Here is a 19001-nt window from a genome sequence, read left to right as displayed (position 1 = left end):
GCAACATGACGGTGCTTCACAACATACAGCCACGGATTAAATATATAGAAATGTTTAGGACATTTTGTATTTACACAAAAGGAAAAACACGAACGCAAACTTTCTACATAACTTTAGTTTCTATATGGTAAAAATAAACAATTTTGAATTTGAATGTTTGAATACACAGAAAATCAGTCTTCAAAGCATCAGATTTTGGGTAAGTGGCAGTAGACAGATGTTTTGACAATATGCTAATTGCTATGGTTTTAAAAAATATTCTCTCGTAAGTCGTAAGTCGTAACTAAATAAATAGTATTTTAATTGTGTTTGATTACCGAAAAGGACTTGAAGATGTTTCGATACTCAGTGCAATATATAAGGGCCAGTCAAAAATGTGGTCGTATATTTTGCTTGTCTGCTCTCGCTAGGTATAAAAAAATATAACATTTTATTACACTAAATAAGCAAATAAAGATAATAATAGTATTTTATTTGTAGGCATTTAGATACCAAAGCCTTTAGTGGTTTTGTAGTTACTTCCAACCAACTTAAATGTGCTAAAATTAAGCCTTTGTTTAATTTGTGTAATTGTCGCACAATGTTTATTCAAACACAAGAGACACCAAATCCAAACAGTTTGAAATTCCTGCCTGGTACTCAAGTATTGGAACCAGGACAAACAATAGACTTTCCTAATATTGGTGCAGCTCAATGCAGCCCTTTAGGTAAGCTAAGCTTGAGATATGTAAACTACTAATTTGTAATGAGTCTCTTATTTTTAATACTCAATATTACTATACAATATATTTTGTGTCTTTTAGCAAAAATGATATTTAGAATAGAAGGAGTTAAAGCTGTTTTCTTTGGTTCTGATTTTATAACTGTAACAAAACAGGATGATGATGTTGAATGGAAACTATTGAAGCCAGATATATTTGCGACAATAATGGACTTCTTTGCTAGTGGATTGCCAGTGGTTACTGATGCTAAACCTTCTGGAGATACACGTGAGATATAATAATTACTATTAATCTTATTAAAAAAATATAGACAATTATTCTAGAGTAATGTATGTCTTTTGACTAATAATTTATTTTAGATGCATAACTGTCATAAAAGTAACTTATTGATATATATATATATATAAATTAACCATTCTTAAAGTTTACACAGTCAAAGTCAATAATATTAAGTAACATGGATGTAGATAAAATTATATAATTATAAAGAATATATGTATAAGTATAATAATACTTATACCTAAGGAAATACTTCAGCTATGATATACAGTCTAAACTCCAAGTAGTGTTACTTGGTTTTCCACCAAACTTCCTACAAGTTGTTTGTACTATGTAATGTTTCTCTCAGTATTATTACATCTCTATACCATCTCAAAATCCACTGAACACATGAATTTGCACATAATTAAGTCTATTTAATTTTACAGCTTACATATTTTTAGCTCTATATAAAAAATGAGTTTGATGAGATGAGAAAAATATTCTTATAATTATTTTTAGAAATAAACGAAGATGATGATGAAATAGTGCAAATGATAAAAGAATTGTTGGATACTAGAATAAGACCAACAGTGCAAGAAGATGGTGGGGATGTTCTGTTTGTAGATTTTAAAGATGGCATTTTAAGGCTTAAAATGCAAGGCTCTTGCTCTTCATGTCCAAGTTCCATAGTTACTTTGAAAAATGGAGTAAGTGTTTTAGTATTGCAACATTTTAGTAATATTTGTGTAATTTACGTGACCTTGAAATTTTACAAATATTTTATGTATATGTTCATAACATCAGCTGATGCTTATTTACCCACTGTACTATAAAAAGGTGTGTGTAAAATATTAATTGAAAATTTATCAGGTTTAAGAATCTAATCATTATTTATGTATGTTAAAAATAATTATGTAATGTTCACACCTAGTAAAATATAATAAGACTTATTTAAAATGAATACATACAGAACAATTATTGTCCTTTAATAATGTATGTATTATAACTATTATGTTTTAAACAGGTTCAAAATATGATGCAGTTTTATATTCCTGAAGTACTCTCTGTGGAACAAATTGATGATGAAGGAGAGAAATTAAGTGAAAAGATCTTCAAAGAGTTTGAACAGATAAAACAAAAGGAAAAGAATAAAACAGATTAAAGTAGTTTATTAGTTTTACATTTGTATATAGCATCAAGAATAATAGAGTTTATTATTTGTTATTAAGTGTTTTTTTCTTCTATGTATATAAGAGATCACACTACAGCATTGTGGGCAAACATATTTGGTTTAATAAAATGATAAATTTTCTCATGGTGTTAAATATTATATATTTATGTACATATATAGCAAGATAAAATATCACTTCCAAATTAAAGACATGTTTCAAGACCGAATGCGATGGAGATTCACTGTGGACTAGGGGTTATAAGACATTAAGTCAAACTAAAGCCACCATGATCATTGGACAGCTGTGAGATTGAGAAGAGATAGGAAGCCTTGCAGTGACCCCTGAGAATAGCTGAAGGATCTTAATAAATTAAAGTGTATATTTTGTATTATTTATTCAGAAAAAAAACTATTGACAATTTTTACACATATTTGTAGCATGGACAAATTTTAACCAAATAAATTACAAAATAATGTACCTTAAACATTATATTTACTTACAATTATAATCCCAAGAATAGCCTTATTAATGTTTATTAATACCAATTATTTTATTTGTAAAATATCTTGCAATAATTTGTTGTAATAAAAATTCTGTTAAACATAACATGATATTTAAAATAAACCTAATGAACACTAAAAATACGTTTACTTTTAAGGATCACAAAATAAATCATTTAAATTCAAATTAATACTTATAAAATTACATTTAAACTTAACATTGAGATACAATGAAACATAGAATACCACTTGACTATTAATAATTTTAATTACAATTTATCAATGTATTTCGAAATCACAAGTAGATAATATGTATGTATTTGCAAAGTTATTGTAAATATCAATAATTTACAATTAAAACAATTTGTGTAGTGCAACAATAACTTTATAGTCTGTGTAGAAAAAGAACTGTCGTGGAATTTGAGGACGCTACAGTTAGCTTACCTTTTTTTATGCTGTTACAGCATGAAATTCGATACAAATGAGATATTTAATATGAAATAAATTAAAGTATGTTTTGTGAATCAATGAAAAGACACCTAGCAAATAACAATTAATCGCTATATCTTTTCTCTCAATGTGAATTTGGTGTCATAAGAGTGCGATTCGTTAAAATTCTTAAATTTGGCGTCTAATAACCAATATAAAGTTACTTATATTCGCTTTATTATTTTATACACTCCATAAGTTTATTTACAAACAATGAATTTGTCCAAACACTAAAATAGTAATTATGGTTTACATCGACATACACAACAAGAGGGAAATAGAAACCAGTCCATGAAGATTCCAGCACAATCGTCGCTTGGGTCGTAAGCGAGCAGTCTGTGCCATTTGTATTTCTGCTCGCATCCACAATCGCCTGAACATCTTGACGTGGATTGTTTGCTGAAAATATCGAGTTCGATTATTGATGAATCAATTACTATGGTATCTATTGCTTGTAAAGAACAGTTTAACAAATGCAAACAATATCACGCTCGATAGAACGCGGTATAATAAAAATATTAAAAAATAAAATTTTATACACTACAGTATAACACTATAGATATTTTACGAATGTTTTCATTAAGTATATATATTTATTAATATAACTTTAATTGTAAGTGGATTGTTGGTCACAGTAATTTATAATCTAGTGTGGACCTACTTCGCTTTTGTATTCAAAAACAAAGTGATACTAAAATATATCATTGCAGTCTACTTTTACCTGCTCTATGAGTAAAATATTTAGTGCAACAAAGAAAGTAGAATTATAAAAATGAATTAATAGCACTACAACATTCTTAGATTTTGGCCTCAGATATCTGTATCTGTTTTATGATGATTTGTTAATATGATAGGCAAGTAGGTGATTAGCCTTCTGTGCCTGATGCACGCCGTCGACTTTTTAGGTCTTAGACCTCGGCCGATTTTCTCACGATATTCCGTGCACATAGAAATAAAGTTCATTGGTGCACAGCCGGCATCGAACCGACGACCTCGGGGATGAGAGTCGCACGCTGAAGCCACTAGGCCAACACTGCTCTCACAAAGTAAATTATGTTTTATTATTTCATTATCGAACTTAAGGCAGAAAATATTTAACATTAGATTATTAAAAGATTATTAGATCTTAAAAGAGGATATGAATGAACAACTAAAAAGAAAACGTTTTGACTCTTAGAACTTTATCTTTTTAATTTTTGACAGATGTTTTTTACTTTTCATAATCGAAGTAATGTTTCAGTTACTTACAATATCCACATTCCAAATTTAAATCACTTTTAACCCTCAGGAAAATAGCCTTTTTAGTCAATTAATGGGATAAAAAAACTTATAATACCTGCACACTTCCTGGTGTATCGCTTGTTCAAAATGCATGGTGTTTACAATGGCTCGTAATTTCCGAGCAGAATTGAGCGCCCAGTATGGAGTCATGATTTCAGTTTTGCTTTCGCACGCGTCTATTCTGAAAACCAAATGGAATTTTGTTACGAAGAAATATTTTTATTTTTTACAAGATTAAATGTGTTTGATTTTCTGTTTTGACATAACAGAATACTTATAGTACGAGAGCCTTCGACAAATAGCAGAGCAATACGGTCGAAAATCGTTAAATTGATGATTGATATGATTATGTAACATCTCTAAGTAACTGCATGGGACGAAACCGCTCAGAAAGTGGCTGGTCGTGACAAATCTCTTTATCTGTTTGAGTATTACGCCAAAATCGAGTTTCACATCATGATCGGTAGTTAATCTTACCTGCCAGTACTATTAACAGCCTGGGCATCCGGTAGTTTAGGCTTTGCCTGTCGAACGTGTCTTCTGAAATAGGAGTCTCCCGAGTGTGTGTCCGGTATCCCTGCGTGCATATCCGGAACACCTGGTGCTCTTCTTACCCGGGCACCACTGGGCATTGCAAACGACCCATACATACGTTTTATTAGCGCTTTATTCTCGTCTATGAATGTTTCGATTTTATCCCTGGAAACATGAAAAAAAAAATTACTGTGTATAGATGATATTTTATTGATCCTGAGCAGCGCTAGCCAATTGATTAAGCATGAGCCGCACCTTGCGTTCTTGTCTTCAAATCGCGACTATTAACAGTGTACCCATCTTTTCTTTTATATGCGCAACTAAACGTGCTCGTATGGCCTTAACACTATAAGGAACCAGCTTCAATACTCCCACACACACACACAAACCCTGACATACACCCATACAACTTTATTTCTGTAGTAATCTAGTTTTTTTCTTGTTATTTTTTACATAAATCTGTATGCCTACTTATATAATATATATATGTACGTTTTTGGTATGACTCAGTATGACTTTGCTGTGGAATGGAAGCCTGGTTCTCCATATCACAGGTTCTTACCTAGTTTGGAAACCAGTCTCCCAATACCTTCTTGACTGTAATCGTATTGTTTGTTTCAAATGTTACATAGGAGAAATATATAATTTATTATTATATACTCTGTAGTTTACTACCGATCCCGACGTTTTTAACACTATGGTGAGTTATAGAGTAGTCCTGAGTCTTAAGACACAATCACTTTGCGACAAGGGTGAGCCTCTAACGCCAAATTAATTTGTATGGAAATGGTCACGTGATAAAACGTGAGCTAGTGTCATTCTCATACAAATTCCTTTGACGCCTGTCATAAAGTGATTTTGTCTCAATCAATCCCTTGGCACACACAACACATTTAATGACAAGGACCCTAAAATCGACCTTTGCACTTAAACTAAAAAAGTTAAATATTTATGTCCATATTCTGGATAGAAAGTAGTGTTGGCCTATTGGCTTCAGCTGCGACCCTCATCTCTGAGTCCGTAGGTTCGATCCCCGGCTGTACACCAATGGATTTTCTTTCTATGTGCGCATTCAACATTCGCTCAAACGGTGAAGGAAAACATCGTGATGAAACCGGCTAGTCTTAGACCCAAAAAGTCGACTACGTGTGTCAGGCACAGAAGGCTGATTACCTACTTGCCTATTTGATTAATAAATGATCATGAAACAGATATAGAATCTGAGGCCCAGACCTAAAAAGGTTAAATCGCCGTTGTTTTTTTTCCGGGATACAAGTCCATTGGTTAATATACTTACAAGGGATATGTGTTGCCAGCCGTTGGACAGTAAAGTTGGAAATTTCGTTTCACACATGGCACACCTCTGATTATTTGGCCCTGAAGCTCGTAACCCAGCGCCACAGACAGAGCTGTCCATAGGATCTGAAAAATATAATTTACTGGTTAATATCTAATCATTATCAAATATCGATGAACATTGTATTAAACTAAATGAAGTTTTGAAGGAATATGTCAGACATTGAATTTTTCATTTTGCCTCATTTTATGCCTACGTAGTATTTTCGTAAAGGAAAGGAAGTAGTAATCCTTACATAAATGTAAATATTCTCGACGTTATAATTTAAACATTTAAAAGTCATTTTTTTTAACTCTATATGAGATAAACATAAATTAAAATTTACCACAACCTCTAAAACAAGATTAAGAAAATATAAATTGCGCCAAAACAGAGTAGAATGCGCTGAGGCGCTCCCACAAATAGTAAAGGCAATAACCATAGAGCTGCCGGATATCATACAAAGTTTAACTTTATGATAATTCGAGAATTATATGTTTTTTTTATGATGGTATAACAGTAGTTATTTATGTCGTGTAATAAGAGGTAGTAACAGAAACACATTGTATGAGCGTACGCGCTCAGTTTTTCTCTGGAAATCAAAAAATATAGCATTGTACTTAGCTTCTTTCTATGAAGGTTGTACAACTTTACAAAAAGATTACATTATTAAGTAGGTATAGAATAATGAATTATAATTCTTGTTACATAAAAAGGCGCGCTTCTGGGGCAACGTGAGGCGTGTTAAATTAGGCTTCAATCAATTATCTAAATAGGTACCACGTCTACTAGAAATATTTAAAAAATGTACGCTTTTATTTTCACTTTCACTTCATAATAACAGACGATTCTACACGAACACGAACAACATTAATAATACACAAACACTTTTTTATAAAAGTATAATATGTAAACTAAAAGCACCAATGAGGGTTTTATTTTAAAATAACGTTAGCATTTTAATATTAAAATTTAAATAAATCGTAAAATGCCTTAAAGAATATTAAATAGATTCAACTCACGTAACAATAAAAATCCATGCCAAATTAGAAACACGACCAACGGTTGCAAAGTGCGATAATTATCTGTTCACTGATGTGATACAAAACGGGATGCTGCCGAAAAGAGGTTTTTCTATGTATTTTGTGTTACTTCGCTTGTAACCATCCGGCGTTACCAATATAAGGTTTATAATACGACTGCGATTTTAAATAAAAATATCTAAATGACATGACAGAGATCTCGATCTCAAGAAGGAATTTTCTTCTGCGAAATCAAAGATTGCGATGTCAGCGGTACTGATTTTGAGAGAAGTACATCGAACTTGCATAGAACTATAACTATCGCTGACACAATTGGAAAGTCAGATTAGGGTAAAAAGCGCCTACCGGGAAAAGTCCTTTACTTAGCACTTTCCACATTCCAGTGAGTCCACACTTCCGTCCTGCCCCTTAGGCGATTGACCATCCCGCGGAGGTCCGAGTCTCGCAAAAGACGCCTGCGCTAGTCGAGGGAAAAGCCCAATCCGGCCTCAACGCTCGCCAAAACAGCCCGAGCTGAGCTATTAAGGACTTTCAGGCCAACAGCGATTAAAAAGACTGAGGGCCCAGATTTGAACATAATTTAAAGAAAATACTGATTTCTTTACAGTGTTTCGTCAAAAGTCTTAATGTGCAGACCAGAACATTGTTTCGCTGAGAATCATTCTCAGGCAGTCTTATTTATGCCATTTGTTTTAATAATGGCGATACAATTTACTTTACCTTATGTCCGTAAAAAATAACGATATATTCAAACAGCGGATGCTACAAACGAGTATAGAATATAAATGAAAATGCAAATATAATGTCATCTAAACGAATCTGGAATCTACATTATGAAGATTTACAATGATTCATTCAATTTTTTTAATCGTATTGAACGATTTTCATTTGAGCACGATGTCAATCATTAATTGATAAGACATTTAAACGTTATAGTGTAAAGAAATATTGTTAAGTTGAGTAGTTTGTTATGGCTTCAAACTGATAAATCGATAAATAGTTGCCTGAAATTTTGTATGGAAGTTCGAGAAAGTTCTTTTAATATCCATAGCGCTTTTATTGCAACCTTCAAAGAATCCATATTGAAGTGCAGGTATGGATAGATACCATCATTGTCTTTTGTTTCTATCTAAGGAAATTTCGCCGGGAAATTAACCTAATTCAGAGTGTAAATGTCAGAGTCTTGTGGAACTAGTGAAGATATATTTTTTTGACTAACCCAAAAGCTAGTGCCACCTTCGCAGAATTGCGCTCCATATGGTGATCTAAAAAACACACGTGTGGGGTGAAATTAAAATCTTTCGCTGCAATGTAAAGAGTGTTACATACGAAACGGAAGCCCACGACCGTAACGATTCCAAGTCTTTGTCAACAGGTCCTGGGTATCTTCTAGCTAGAGAAGATTTCTAATGCACAATTACAGGAACGGTGCTAGGAAACGACAATCGACAATTAGATCGTCACAAGTGGAGATAGGTCGGATACGCTCTTCGAAGAGAGCCAACGGTCACAAGCTAGAACTTCCCAAGGAAAAAGGAAATATGACCGCCCTAAACAATCCTGGTAGTCTTGAGTTGCGGCTGAGGCACGAGCCACGCGCTCAACTTTCGTGGTCTGATGACATAAACCTAAGATAGGTAAGTGTGTGGCTCAAGAAAGAACGCGATGGCATTGTGGACGGACTCTGTCTCAATTAGAGCGAATTAAATTAAATTATAATTACAATGCAACTATAAAGTCGAAGCGTCTTGGCAGCCTGTATTCAATGAACTACAAGATTTGATGGATTGTTAATTGCATAATTTGCCACGGGTTCTACAAGCTGTTTTTCTCGTGTTTCTCATGCCTATAGGTTTCTGTGACCCTAATACTTGTAAACTTATTATGGCAAATTCGAAAATATTTAACCATTATTATCAGTTACTTATCTATCTATATTTTATAAGCATGATGGTGTTAACTTTATGGGTGACTAGACTAAACATAATTAAGTGTAGACAGGGTTCCCTCTTTAGTTTCAGAGTTATTTTATATGATTCCTAAGCGTGACGACTGTGTGACGTGAGTAATAATATCATGTAAACAAGTGTACATATATGTAAAATTAAGTAAAATATCCACTATAAATAAATAATTTAAGCTAAATTATTTGCTTCTAATTAACATTGTTGTTTTCCCTTATATTTAACCACAGATCGAGTTTAATAAATCAATATTCCTAAATTACATTACGCAAAGCTGTTGTGGTTTAAACTTGATAAGCTTTTTAAATAATGTTATAATTATTGTTAAACAAAATAAACTAACATTGTCCTCACGGAATTGTTTCGAATTAAAAAAAAAACAGTATTGCTGCAACTTCTAGGTCTTGGCCTCAGAATTCTGGGTCTATTTCGCCAGCATTCATATGAATTAAATATTTTAGGGGTGACTAACAAGAATTTAAGAATATTAGAATGCTATTTCGAAACAACCTTGGCACACACAATGCCCAGGTGTCTCTGTTTTAAATACTGCGAAGTTTTGCAAACACACGACATGCATTTTAAATTGGTTTTATTAGCGATCTTATGGATTTTCTGCTGGAATTGCATGTGTTTAAATCTACACACGCGGCGTCTCTAGAAAAAGTTAATAAAGAGAATTGGAATATTAATTGAAAGGTTATTTATTTATTTAAAAAAGATTAATCTAAAAACAAACAAAAATATTAAAACAAATGGCTTTCTAACTACTGTTGTAAGTCAGTAACATTACTAACGGAATTTTTAGAAATAATATTTAATTTAAAGGAAGTTATATAAATGTTTATGCAAAATTTTGAAATACATAGCTTTGCGAAATTGTAAGTTGAATACTTTTAAAACCCCGCGTAACGAACCTAACCAATTTCTTATATTGATATTTAAAGTTGCCAATATGATAAATAAAAATATGAATGAATTAAAATTTAATTTAGCTTGGATATTTGGTACCAAGGTAGACAATGCATTTACAAAGGAATAAAATCTAACATATTTGTTGGTAAATAATAGCCAAATCGAATTTTAAGCCTAATTTTCATCCCAAATAACACCCATATAGATCTCTATTATACTTCAACTGACCAAGGAAGATTATAGTCTATATAAACTCTTCTAGGCTCTAATAACTGGATCTCTGGACTGGCACAACCTCAGAGTCGCTTGCAACCTCTTTGATGCGATCGTGTTGGTACCCAAGGTAGCTGTAGTGGATATAGCTCCCGACTCTCTGAGTAGAAGAATGCCTGGAGTAAATCGACTCCTTTTACAACTGCTTTTAGTGCAGGCGATGCGTACACGCACCTATGTTAAACTCACTCAGTACCAGGCATGAGGTTAGTTTTAAAGCGGAACCGAATGTTTTTTGATTCGATTTGTTATATGATTTTTTATTGTTCATTTGAGCTTAATATTTTCCTAAAATATTATCCGTGGAATATGAACTATATTTAGGATCTTTGTTCATATAAACGCTTAGAACTAGAGAATGTTATGTTGTTGAGAATGCGTTGATCGCTCAAGTTCATGTGATTCAAGTGATGTGGATTCGAGTTCATGTGAATTAGTTTTAGGTTGATGAACACAAATACGATTAAAAGAAATTGATAATTATATTGTTTGTATGTAGTACCGAGAGCTTTTTCCGCCGGATTTTTCTCTCGGCCTACACCCTCTTTGCCGGTGAGGACAGACATCCCGTCTGCAATACAAATTTTATAACGTGGAATAAGTGAAACCTGTATCTTATATTCCATAATACACATTTTTTATTTAATGTAGTCGTTTAATAGCAAGTATATAACATTTATTAAAGAAATAATTCGATCCTGCGTTCCACTAAACATTACTTTCCTGTATTTAATTTAATAAGCCAAAATCAATAAAAAAATAAAATATTTGTAAAATTTTATGTTAATATTGTTTTAAACGAAATATTATAGTTCAAGGCCCGCAAGTCGTCAATCGCTACTGTTTAAACCTCTTAAGGCTTTAAAGGTTACTTCAGAGGTGGCTAAACAAGGTGAACGATCTAAATGTGACAGTAGTATGAGCAAAATATATTATATATAGGGATGCCACTTACTTGTTATGTCAAAACTTGATAAGTATTAACGTATTTACATAAAGCACTAAGATTACGGCTTTATTCCTAAATTCTATTTACCTCTTTCAGAACATTTTGTCACCTAAATTTGTTCTAAAGATAGGCGAGAACAGTTTAAAAATTAGAACAAAATGTAAATTGTTATTAATTATTATGTTAATAAAATTTAATAAATTTCTGAACGTATGAACGTCCTTATAAACTTCCGGTCATATTAATAAACTTCGCTATAGACAAAACGATAAAATTTTATACGACTACGACTTTTAAATTAAGATAAATATTTTAAGTATATGTATCCGATTAATATGCTGTTTATAGGTTTAATAATCTTCTTAAAAGTCAATAAAACAAACATTTTCCGCAAAAACTCAACTCAAATACGATACTTTTTTTTATATAGAACAGGGGACAAATGGGCAGGAGGCTCATCTGATGTAAAGTGCTACTGCCGCCCATGAACACTCTCAATGCCACAGGGCTCGCGTTGCCGGCCTTTTAAGATGGACAGCTTCTTTTCTTGAAGGACCCAAAGTCGAATTGGTTCGGAAATACTTCAGTGAGCAGCTGGTTCCACATAGTGGTGGATCGCGGAATCTGCCTTAAGAAACGCTCAGTTGAGGAACGACGGTCTCGAGGTTAAACGGTGGAATTTAAATGTAAAATAACGAATATAAAAGTAATTAATAATATTAAAATGTAATTATCCCTTTGTACTTTCAGGCTTACATCGTTTAAAATTATCTATGATACCAAATCTAAATATTATTTTCTCATACCTCGAAGAATAAGTTAATGTTATGTACCATGTTTATTACCTTGCTTTATAAGCCATTAACCATTCTGATATATTAATGAGACTGTGTTTGACTAGACGTTCCGAATGCTTGTGTAAGAGAATATAGAATTTTTATATCTCTTGTGATTATTGCATTAGCCCTATGCATTGCCTACAAATAACTCACGTACGCGTTATCAACAACCCACGCGGTGACTAAAGCGCGGAGATCGTTTCCTGCGGTCCTACGTTGTCGCAATTATAATAAGCTCGCACGACAGTATATAGAACTATTATATAGATAAATTTCTTTAATACATGACATGTTTTATACGTGAATTGTGTTTTGCAAATGAAATAAAAGCTTAGTGAAAGCGCGGCTATGATATAAGTTATGGTTTTAAACGACTTAAAAATCATGCATTTTTTAAAAATATTGAACAAGGTTTATTCAAACATACAAATATTACAAAATAAATTAATAAATGCACTATTTAAATACAAATTTTTAAAAACCAAAATTATGACTATTAAACAACTATGTTTATAGTACCTGTAGCTCAATTTATCTTAATTTAATAAAAAAAATTCATAGTAGCTTATCATTTAAAAAAATCAAATACTACACATAATACTCGTCGAGCGAGTTTGCTTATCTCGCCGAAGCCGCGTACAAAGTATTTGAAAAAGTCTTTTAAGTATGGGGGTGTGCAATTATTTAATCAATTTCCGTCTAAAATTCGCAATATTAGCGTGTTTAACTAATTGAAAAGGACATTAAAGATACATATCAAAATGAGCCAAGTAAACTTAAAGTAGGACGTCTGTCTGACTGTCTATCTGTCTGTCTGTCTGATAGCGAAGTGTATCTCGTTAGTATATATTAGGTTATTAAAAAAAATGTGATGAGAAATTAAGTTTTTTAAACATTATTTGAATTATCTGGCATAAGCCATATAGGGTACGGGACAATGTTTGCGTCTTCATTGGTCATATTTTTTAAGCAATACGGTAAAGTATACTTACCAATTCCATAACTTTTTAGAAAAAATTCCTAAATCGATTTAAGTCACCAGAATTTGATTTTATTCATCGTGCATCAGTATTGACGTCAGCAAATAAAAAAAACATGTGGATTTATAAAATGTTTAAAGGTGTCTGTTATAAATTAAAATCTGACTTAGGTATTGCAATTCGTATTACAGGTGTCTGTATCTCTTCTTGTGTAATCGTTAGGCAAAACAAAGAAACAATAATTTCAGATTACAACATTTAATTTTAATTAACATCGAAATATACATGTGAAAAGACTTCTTATATATCAATTCTACCCTGGCGGTTATATATATTATATTAGTTCTTTACTACTATGTTTTATTCAAACTATAACATTGGTCATACTAAAATAATGTCTGGTATACATTGCTCTTGTTTTCCTGACAACACCTACACCTTTCATTCAGATTTATGTTTAACGGCCTTAGTCATAGGTCGAACCTTATTCAATGATATATCTAAAATCCTATTTAGAGTATGTTTAAATAAATTTTGGAAATTTGCCGCTGTGAACTTACCGTACTTTTAGATTTAATATACAGTGATACCACTATGTATGATAAGGCCATTTATCCTCTTGACTTGTTATTTAAAACAATAACGTTATTTATGTAAACACTTTTTAACACAAATTAAATTATTTATGTCGGAGCAATGGAACTACTGTCAACTGCCATTGTCATTATGTCATAGAGCGTAAAAATTAACAACATCAAATTTTAAAAGTGTTAACACAGATACCGGCAAACATCTTGAACAAATGTCCTTGCCTGCGCAGAAGCGATTATTAGGTATCACTTTGGGGGCAGGAGAGTGACGTGTCCATCGCGGGATTGGTAAATCAGTTGACGTTTGTGTCCCGCACTGTGTATGATGCGCAAACTTTCCTCCACTCCCTTCTTTAATACTCAAGAAGTTTGCCGGTATCTGTACTAGTAGTTAATTTGATTTGGTAAGTGGCTAGGTCTATAAATTAGCGACCAATAAATTATCGATAATAGTGATTACATAGTCATTATTTAATTCATAGTCATTAAATTAAATGAGCATGTTCCCTTTGTCTTATAAAATGATCTATCTCTTTATCTGTGGTGTGCCTCTCATGACTTAAACCCGCAATCTCCATATAAGCGCTAATTGATATGTTAGTACCAGCAAGGACAATAAAATGTAGTTAAATAAAATGATTAGAATTTTAATGGTGCCGCGTTGATTGATGACCTTTAATGAGCCTATCTTGATTATATTAATATTACTTACTATAATAACGTTGAATTTATAAGCCTATTTTGTTGTCGTGTGTGTGATAGTGGACTGTAGATGTATAAAGTGGCACTTTAGTATAACAGAGAAAATATTGTTTTTGTATGATAAGCCTATATTTGATTTTTCTAGTTCCACGTTATATTAAGCTTAAACTATCTGAATGATATCAAGTATGTCTTGGATTTTGACAGTTTGACATAAACTAAGAAATTATTTTAGGAAATTTCACTCTAAAACTCTACTAGAAATTGTCATCGAAGAGCCCCTTTTTATTTTTGGAATATAGTAGCAACGAAAATATGAAAGAATATTCTTCTTATTTATCTGGTGAAAACTAAAATAACATCATTATAAGTATATAAGCTGTGATACTTTTTTAAGGGGAAAAAAAGACGGCGCAGCCTCGTCTCAACATCATCCGTAGTAATTCGTTGACATTGTGTTTCGTTGCTATTACTGAAATGAGCTTTTGAAAGAAGATTTTGAAATTGGCGCTTTTATATTGTCATTATCATTCCGATCTTTCAAGATGGCGGCCCTTCTTCCTATTGCCGTTAATGTCACCGGATTTTTGGACACTATATTATATTAATAGCTATATTAAAAAGAAATATAAACGAATTATGTAATATGTCGCTGTTATAAACAGTATGTCCATTCAGTAGATAATTGTGAATACATTATGTATTTAGAGCGGACCAATTAAATTATTAATGATTTAATCAAATGTGGAAAGTTGACAAAAAAGAGCAATTATATAATTTTATGCACTTTTAAGTAAATTTCCGATTCAGGAAGGTTAATTGGCTCATAGTTGTGTATAACTAGTAATTAAACATTATTTATTGCTTTATGATATATATTTTAGTTATTATTCAATGCATTGTATATTTCTATTATTGAATGTCGTTTTTTTATTAATATTTATAAAAAAAAATGAAATTTCTTTTAAACACACAGGATGTAGAGACCTTAGGATCACAAGAAAACATATTTCTTCGTGTGTTTTAGATGTGCATAATTACTGTTTCGTCGAGAAGAAGAAGGTAACGAACCTTTGGCGTATAGAGATAGATTTTACTCTCCATGAAAGTTTATTTATGAGTTTGTCCCCTGACTGATCTTAACCAAAAACTAATCTGATTAAGAACGGATGCCTTCAGAATTCCTCCTTCCTTTCATAACACTTAATGCCGTTTATAAGGCTTATGCGTTTTCTACATTCATTATGACCTTATAAGTGGAGGTGCGATAATTCTATGTACAAATATTATGAAACAATAATTATGTTTGTCTTATTTTACGTGAGGCGAACATTTGTTTTGTCTATGGACAGATGACTTGTTTACATAACCTACCTCTCAGACAAACGGTCGCGAAGGCACTTAAATGTAGCCGTATCGTACAAGCTGACCATAGATTAACATGAGTTAAAATCTTTTTTTGTAAATAAATAAATAATGAGATTAAACGCAGATACAAAATAACACCTATCTAGATTGGTAGGTGTTATTTTGTATCTGCGTATCCCTTTTTGGATATGTACATTTTTGTTAGTGTACTTAACAATTAGTTTTGTAAAGAACATAATCTTTTAATCGTCATAGATAAAATAATATAAAATTTCTTATTAATACCCATGGAAGTACCCAACCGAACCAAGTTTCCAACCGATGCAAATTTAATGACGTGGAATAAGTGATACATGTGAGCATCTTATATTCCTTAATAAACATTTTTTTTTATTTAAGTATATATCCTTTGTGTGACGTAAAAATGTATGTAAAAGCAATTGTTTACATAACTTAAATATGGGGCGTCTAGTCGAGTTGCTACGCCCGTTATTTTTCGGTGTCCAATTTTTTTTTGGGTGTTTTAGCTTGTCTTCTGCATATAGGCCTGTGGCCTGCACTCAATTTCTAGAACGACCGTTTTTCCGCGCTATACTTCCAACGCCTTTCTCCAGCCTCAACAGGTCACTAGGTGGACACTATTATCAAGCTGTCCAACGCTGCCCCGCTTGGTCCTCGGTCTTAACACTATCTGCCATTGGTTCTTCGAGCCATGTGTCTATGACGGTTTCTTTGGTTCGAGCATAGCACTCCTGGTAGTTCGTTAAGTGACTTGGAGCTTGTGTACTTGAGGCTTGGACAAGACTCAAAACTTGGAATGTAAAATGACTTTGACTTACAGGTATTTGATAAAAGGAACCATTGTTGACCGTGGGATATGAAGTCAGCGGGACCACTGGGACGGTCCCATTGCGTAGAAGAATGGGTCCTTGTAGTGGCGTCACCGATGGCTGTATACCACCTGCAATACGGGGTTTATTAGAAGTAATCATAACATAAACTATTTCTTATTAAACAAATATTTTTCTTCAGGGAACTTAAGACAGAATAGTAAAACTATAAATATTTTAATGAAATTATATTCAACTTGTAATTAATAATAACGCAATTTATGACACAATATGTAATTAGTTTACCTCCAAACATACGTCACTGATATTTCAAAAGCTGTCGAACATAGAAAATTATACAGTTGCGAATTTTAGCACCCGTTTTGAAAGACGGGAAATTGTTTCAAACGTTTGGAAAGTTACTTAAGTACCTTAAAGGCATACGATACGATCCATATTGGAGCCTCTGTGGTAATTTATCTCTATTGCTCTTCTACCATATTTTTTAGAACTAAGATTAGTTCAGAAAACTTACAATGATAACAAATATTTTAACTAATTACATTCTATTTATATATCTGTATTAACATTAACATAACTAAATACATTCACTATTATTGATTAATTTTTCATTTCGATCAGGTGTTAGACAATCGTTAATTAATTTCTTGTATTCAAAGGTATCTTCTCAATAAATGTTGTTTAGTAATGTTCGCATACATATTATTTTTGTAATCACCTAGTCATTTTTCGTTCTAGATTTCGATGAATCATTGTTTCAACAGAGCAGACCTCGGCGACGTGTATTATGAAATCATCGTTTTTTTAACAAAGAACTAGAATATTTAAGTGATTTACATGTATTTTATTAGTACTTCGATTCGTGTTATGCAACGTCTGGCGAAGAGCCAGGATGTGCGAATATGAAAGTTTTTGAATGGAAATCTTGCGCATTGAGTAACAGTTATTTTGTGTATCAGTACGTCATCAAAATAATTGATTGTTTACGCGCTGTTTGACACTTTTACATACTAATATCACTTCGTCGCGCTTATGTCAGATGTTCACAATACAATTTAGGAAGTAGGGGGGGGGGGCGACATCAACCTTTATTTTGTCTGTGACGTTTACCTGGTATATTAATTTAAATATGAAAGATTGTATCTTTAGTATAGTATTATATTATTTATATACGCCTATTTTATTTTAGTATAATAGTTTTTTTTATTCTTTATTTTATTATATTATTCTTATGTTAATTATCAAATCAATGTATACAAAATATTGTAACTATTTTAAAGAGTACGTATGGAGTTTATTGTCCATTCGCCATATGAAACTACCTTTTGGAAGGGGCAACTAATATTTTTTAAATAATTTTATCTTGTAATTTTGACTATCATATGCCTTTTTATAAAGCCTAATTGAAATAAATAATTTTACTCTGACTTTGTATGACTATCAAACGTAGCACCCTGGACGGTTAATCTATTAGCTTTCTTTTTATAAGATATAATATAGCTTGTGCTACATCTGTGGTGAAAAATTAGTCGGTCGACATTTTCAACATTCATTCTATTATTATTGTTTCCTTTGCTTTAGCTTTCCAACTTAATTGCGGTTTATGTAGTTACATTGTATATTCGTGGACGCTTGACGGACTGCGACTTCGATACAAAAACTCGCCTCGGGAATTATATGCTGCGGTATTGCGCGCTACTCGCCTTCTCTTAAAGTTCTCGTTGTCATACGTGTAAATTCTTGTTTCTAACATATGTATTTTTTTTATAAGTGTTTGATTGCCCGCATTTTCACACTTATGAAGTTTTAGAGCATGAAAAATAAAAAAGTGCGTGCGTACAAAGTACATGTCAGAAGTGAAACTTCTTTGTAAATTAATTATCACTAAGGTAAAAGCCCCAATAGATGGCCATGTACCAGTATATGATCACTCTATGATTTGTATATCTATATTCACACTGTTTACACACTGTATACGTGCTAACTGCACTAGACGTTATGCGACAGAATTGCCATCTAAAGTTCTAATATGTATATGTATGAATTTTTTCTCGATCTCCCTTTTTACTTGTTTGCTCTCTACTCTCGCTCCAGGGCTATTTGTTTCATGCTACGTTCGCCCTTTCTCACTCTCTCCCTTTTCTTCGACAAAAACGCTGTGCATCTTCGTGACGCTAATATTATTATTATTACGTTTCATCCGTAAAAAAATTACCCCAGTAGTTTACGCCT

At 32.4% G+C, this 19001-nt stretch overlaps 2 protein-coding genes across 4 annotated transcripts in view; one reads left to right on the top strand and one right to left on the bottom strand.

The window, feature by feature from the left end:
- The first annotated feature begins 8 nt into the window (after positions 1-8).
- LOC123712705 (NFU1 iron-sulfur cluster scaffold homolog, mitochondrial-like) lies at positions 9-2308 on the top strand. Of its 3 annotated transcripts, none has more exons than XM_045665920.1 (5): positions 9-199; positions 481-707; positions 804-989; positions 1503-1690; positions 2008-2308. In XM_045665920.1, exons 2-5 carry the CDS (start codon positions 581-583, stop codon positions 2143-2145), a joined length of 639 nt encoding a protein of 212 aa, XP_045521876.1. In that variant the 5' UTR covers positions 9-199; positions 481-580; the 3' UTR covers positions 2146-2308. The 3 variants fall into 3 exon arrangements, with proteins under 3 accessions (XP_045521876.1, XP_045521875.1, XP_045521877.1); XM_045665919.1 differs by lacking the exon at positions 9-199 and adding an exon at positions 236-410; XM_045665921.1 differs by lacking the exon at positions 9-199 and adding an exon at positions 271-410 and having other exon boundaries at positions 467-707.
- Positions 2309-2824: 516 nt separating this feature from the next.
- LOC123712704 (protein spaetzle 3) overlaps positions 2825-19001 on the bottom strand; it is a 36776-nt gene continuing 20599 nt past the window's right edge. The window contains exons 3-7 of the mRNA XM_045665918.1: positions 16758-16879; positions 6257-6381; positions 4903-5124; positions 4481-4606; positions 2825-3543 (exon numbers count right to left, since the gene is read on the bottom strand). Coding sequence (XP_045521874.1) covers positions 3387-3543; positions 4481-4606; positions 4903-5124; positions 6257-6381; positions 16758-16879 — 752 coding nt within the window. The 3' untranslated portion in view covers positions 2825-3386. The remainder of the gene's footprint in view (positions 3544-4480; positions 4607-4902; positions 5125-6256; positions 6382-16757; positions 16880-19001) is intronic.

The sequence above is a fragment of the Pieris brassicae genome, chromosome 8 (genome assembly GCF_905147105.1).
Source record: "Pieris brassicae chromosome 8, ilPieBrab1.1, whole genome shotgun sequence".
NCBI classification, from domain to species: Eukaryota; Metazoa; Arthropoda; class Insecta; order Lepidoptera; family Pieridae; genus Pieris; species Pieris brassicae.
Note: the sequence above shows the minus strand (reverse complement) of the source record. Positions and strands in the feature narration are given on the sequence as shown.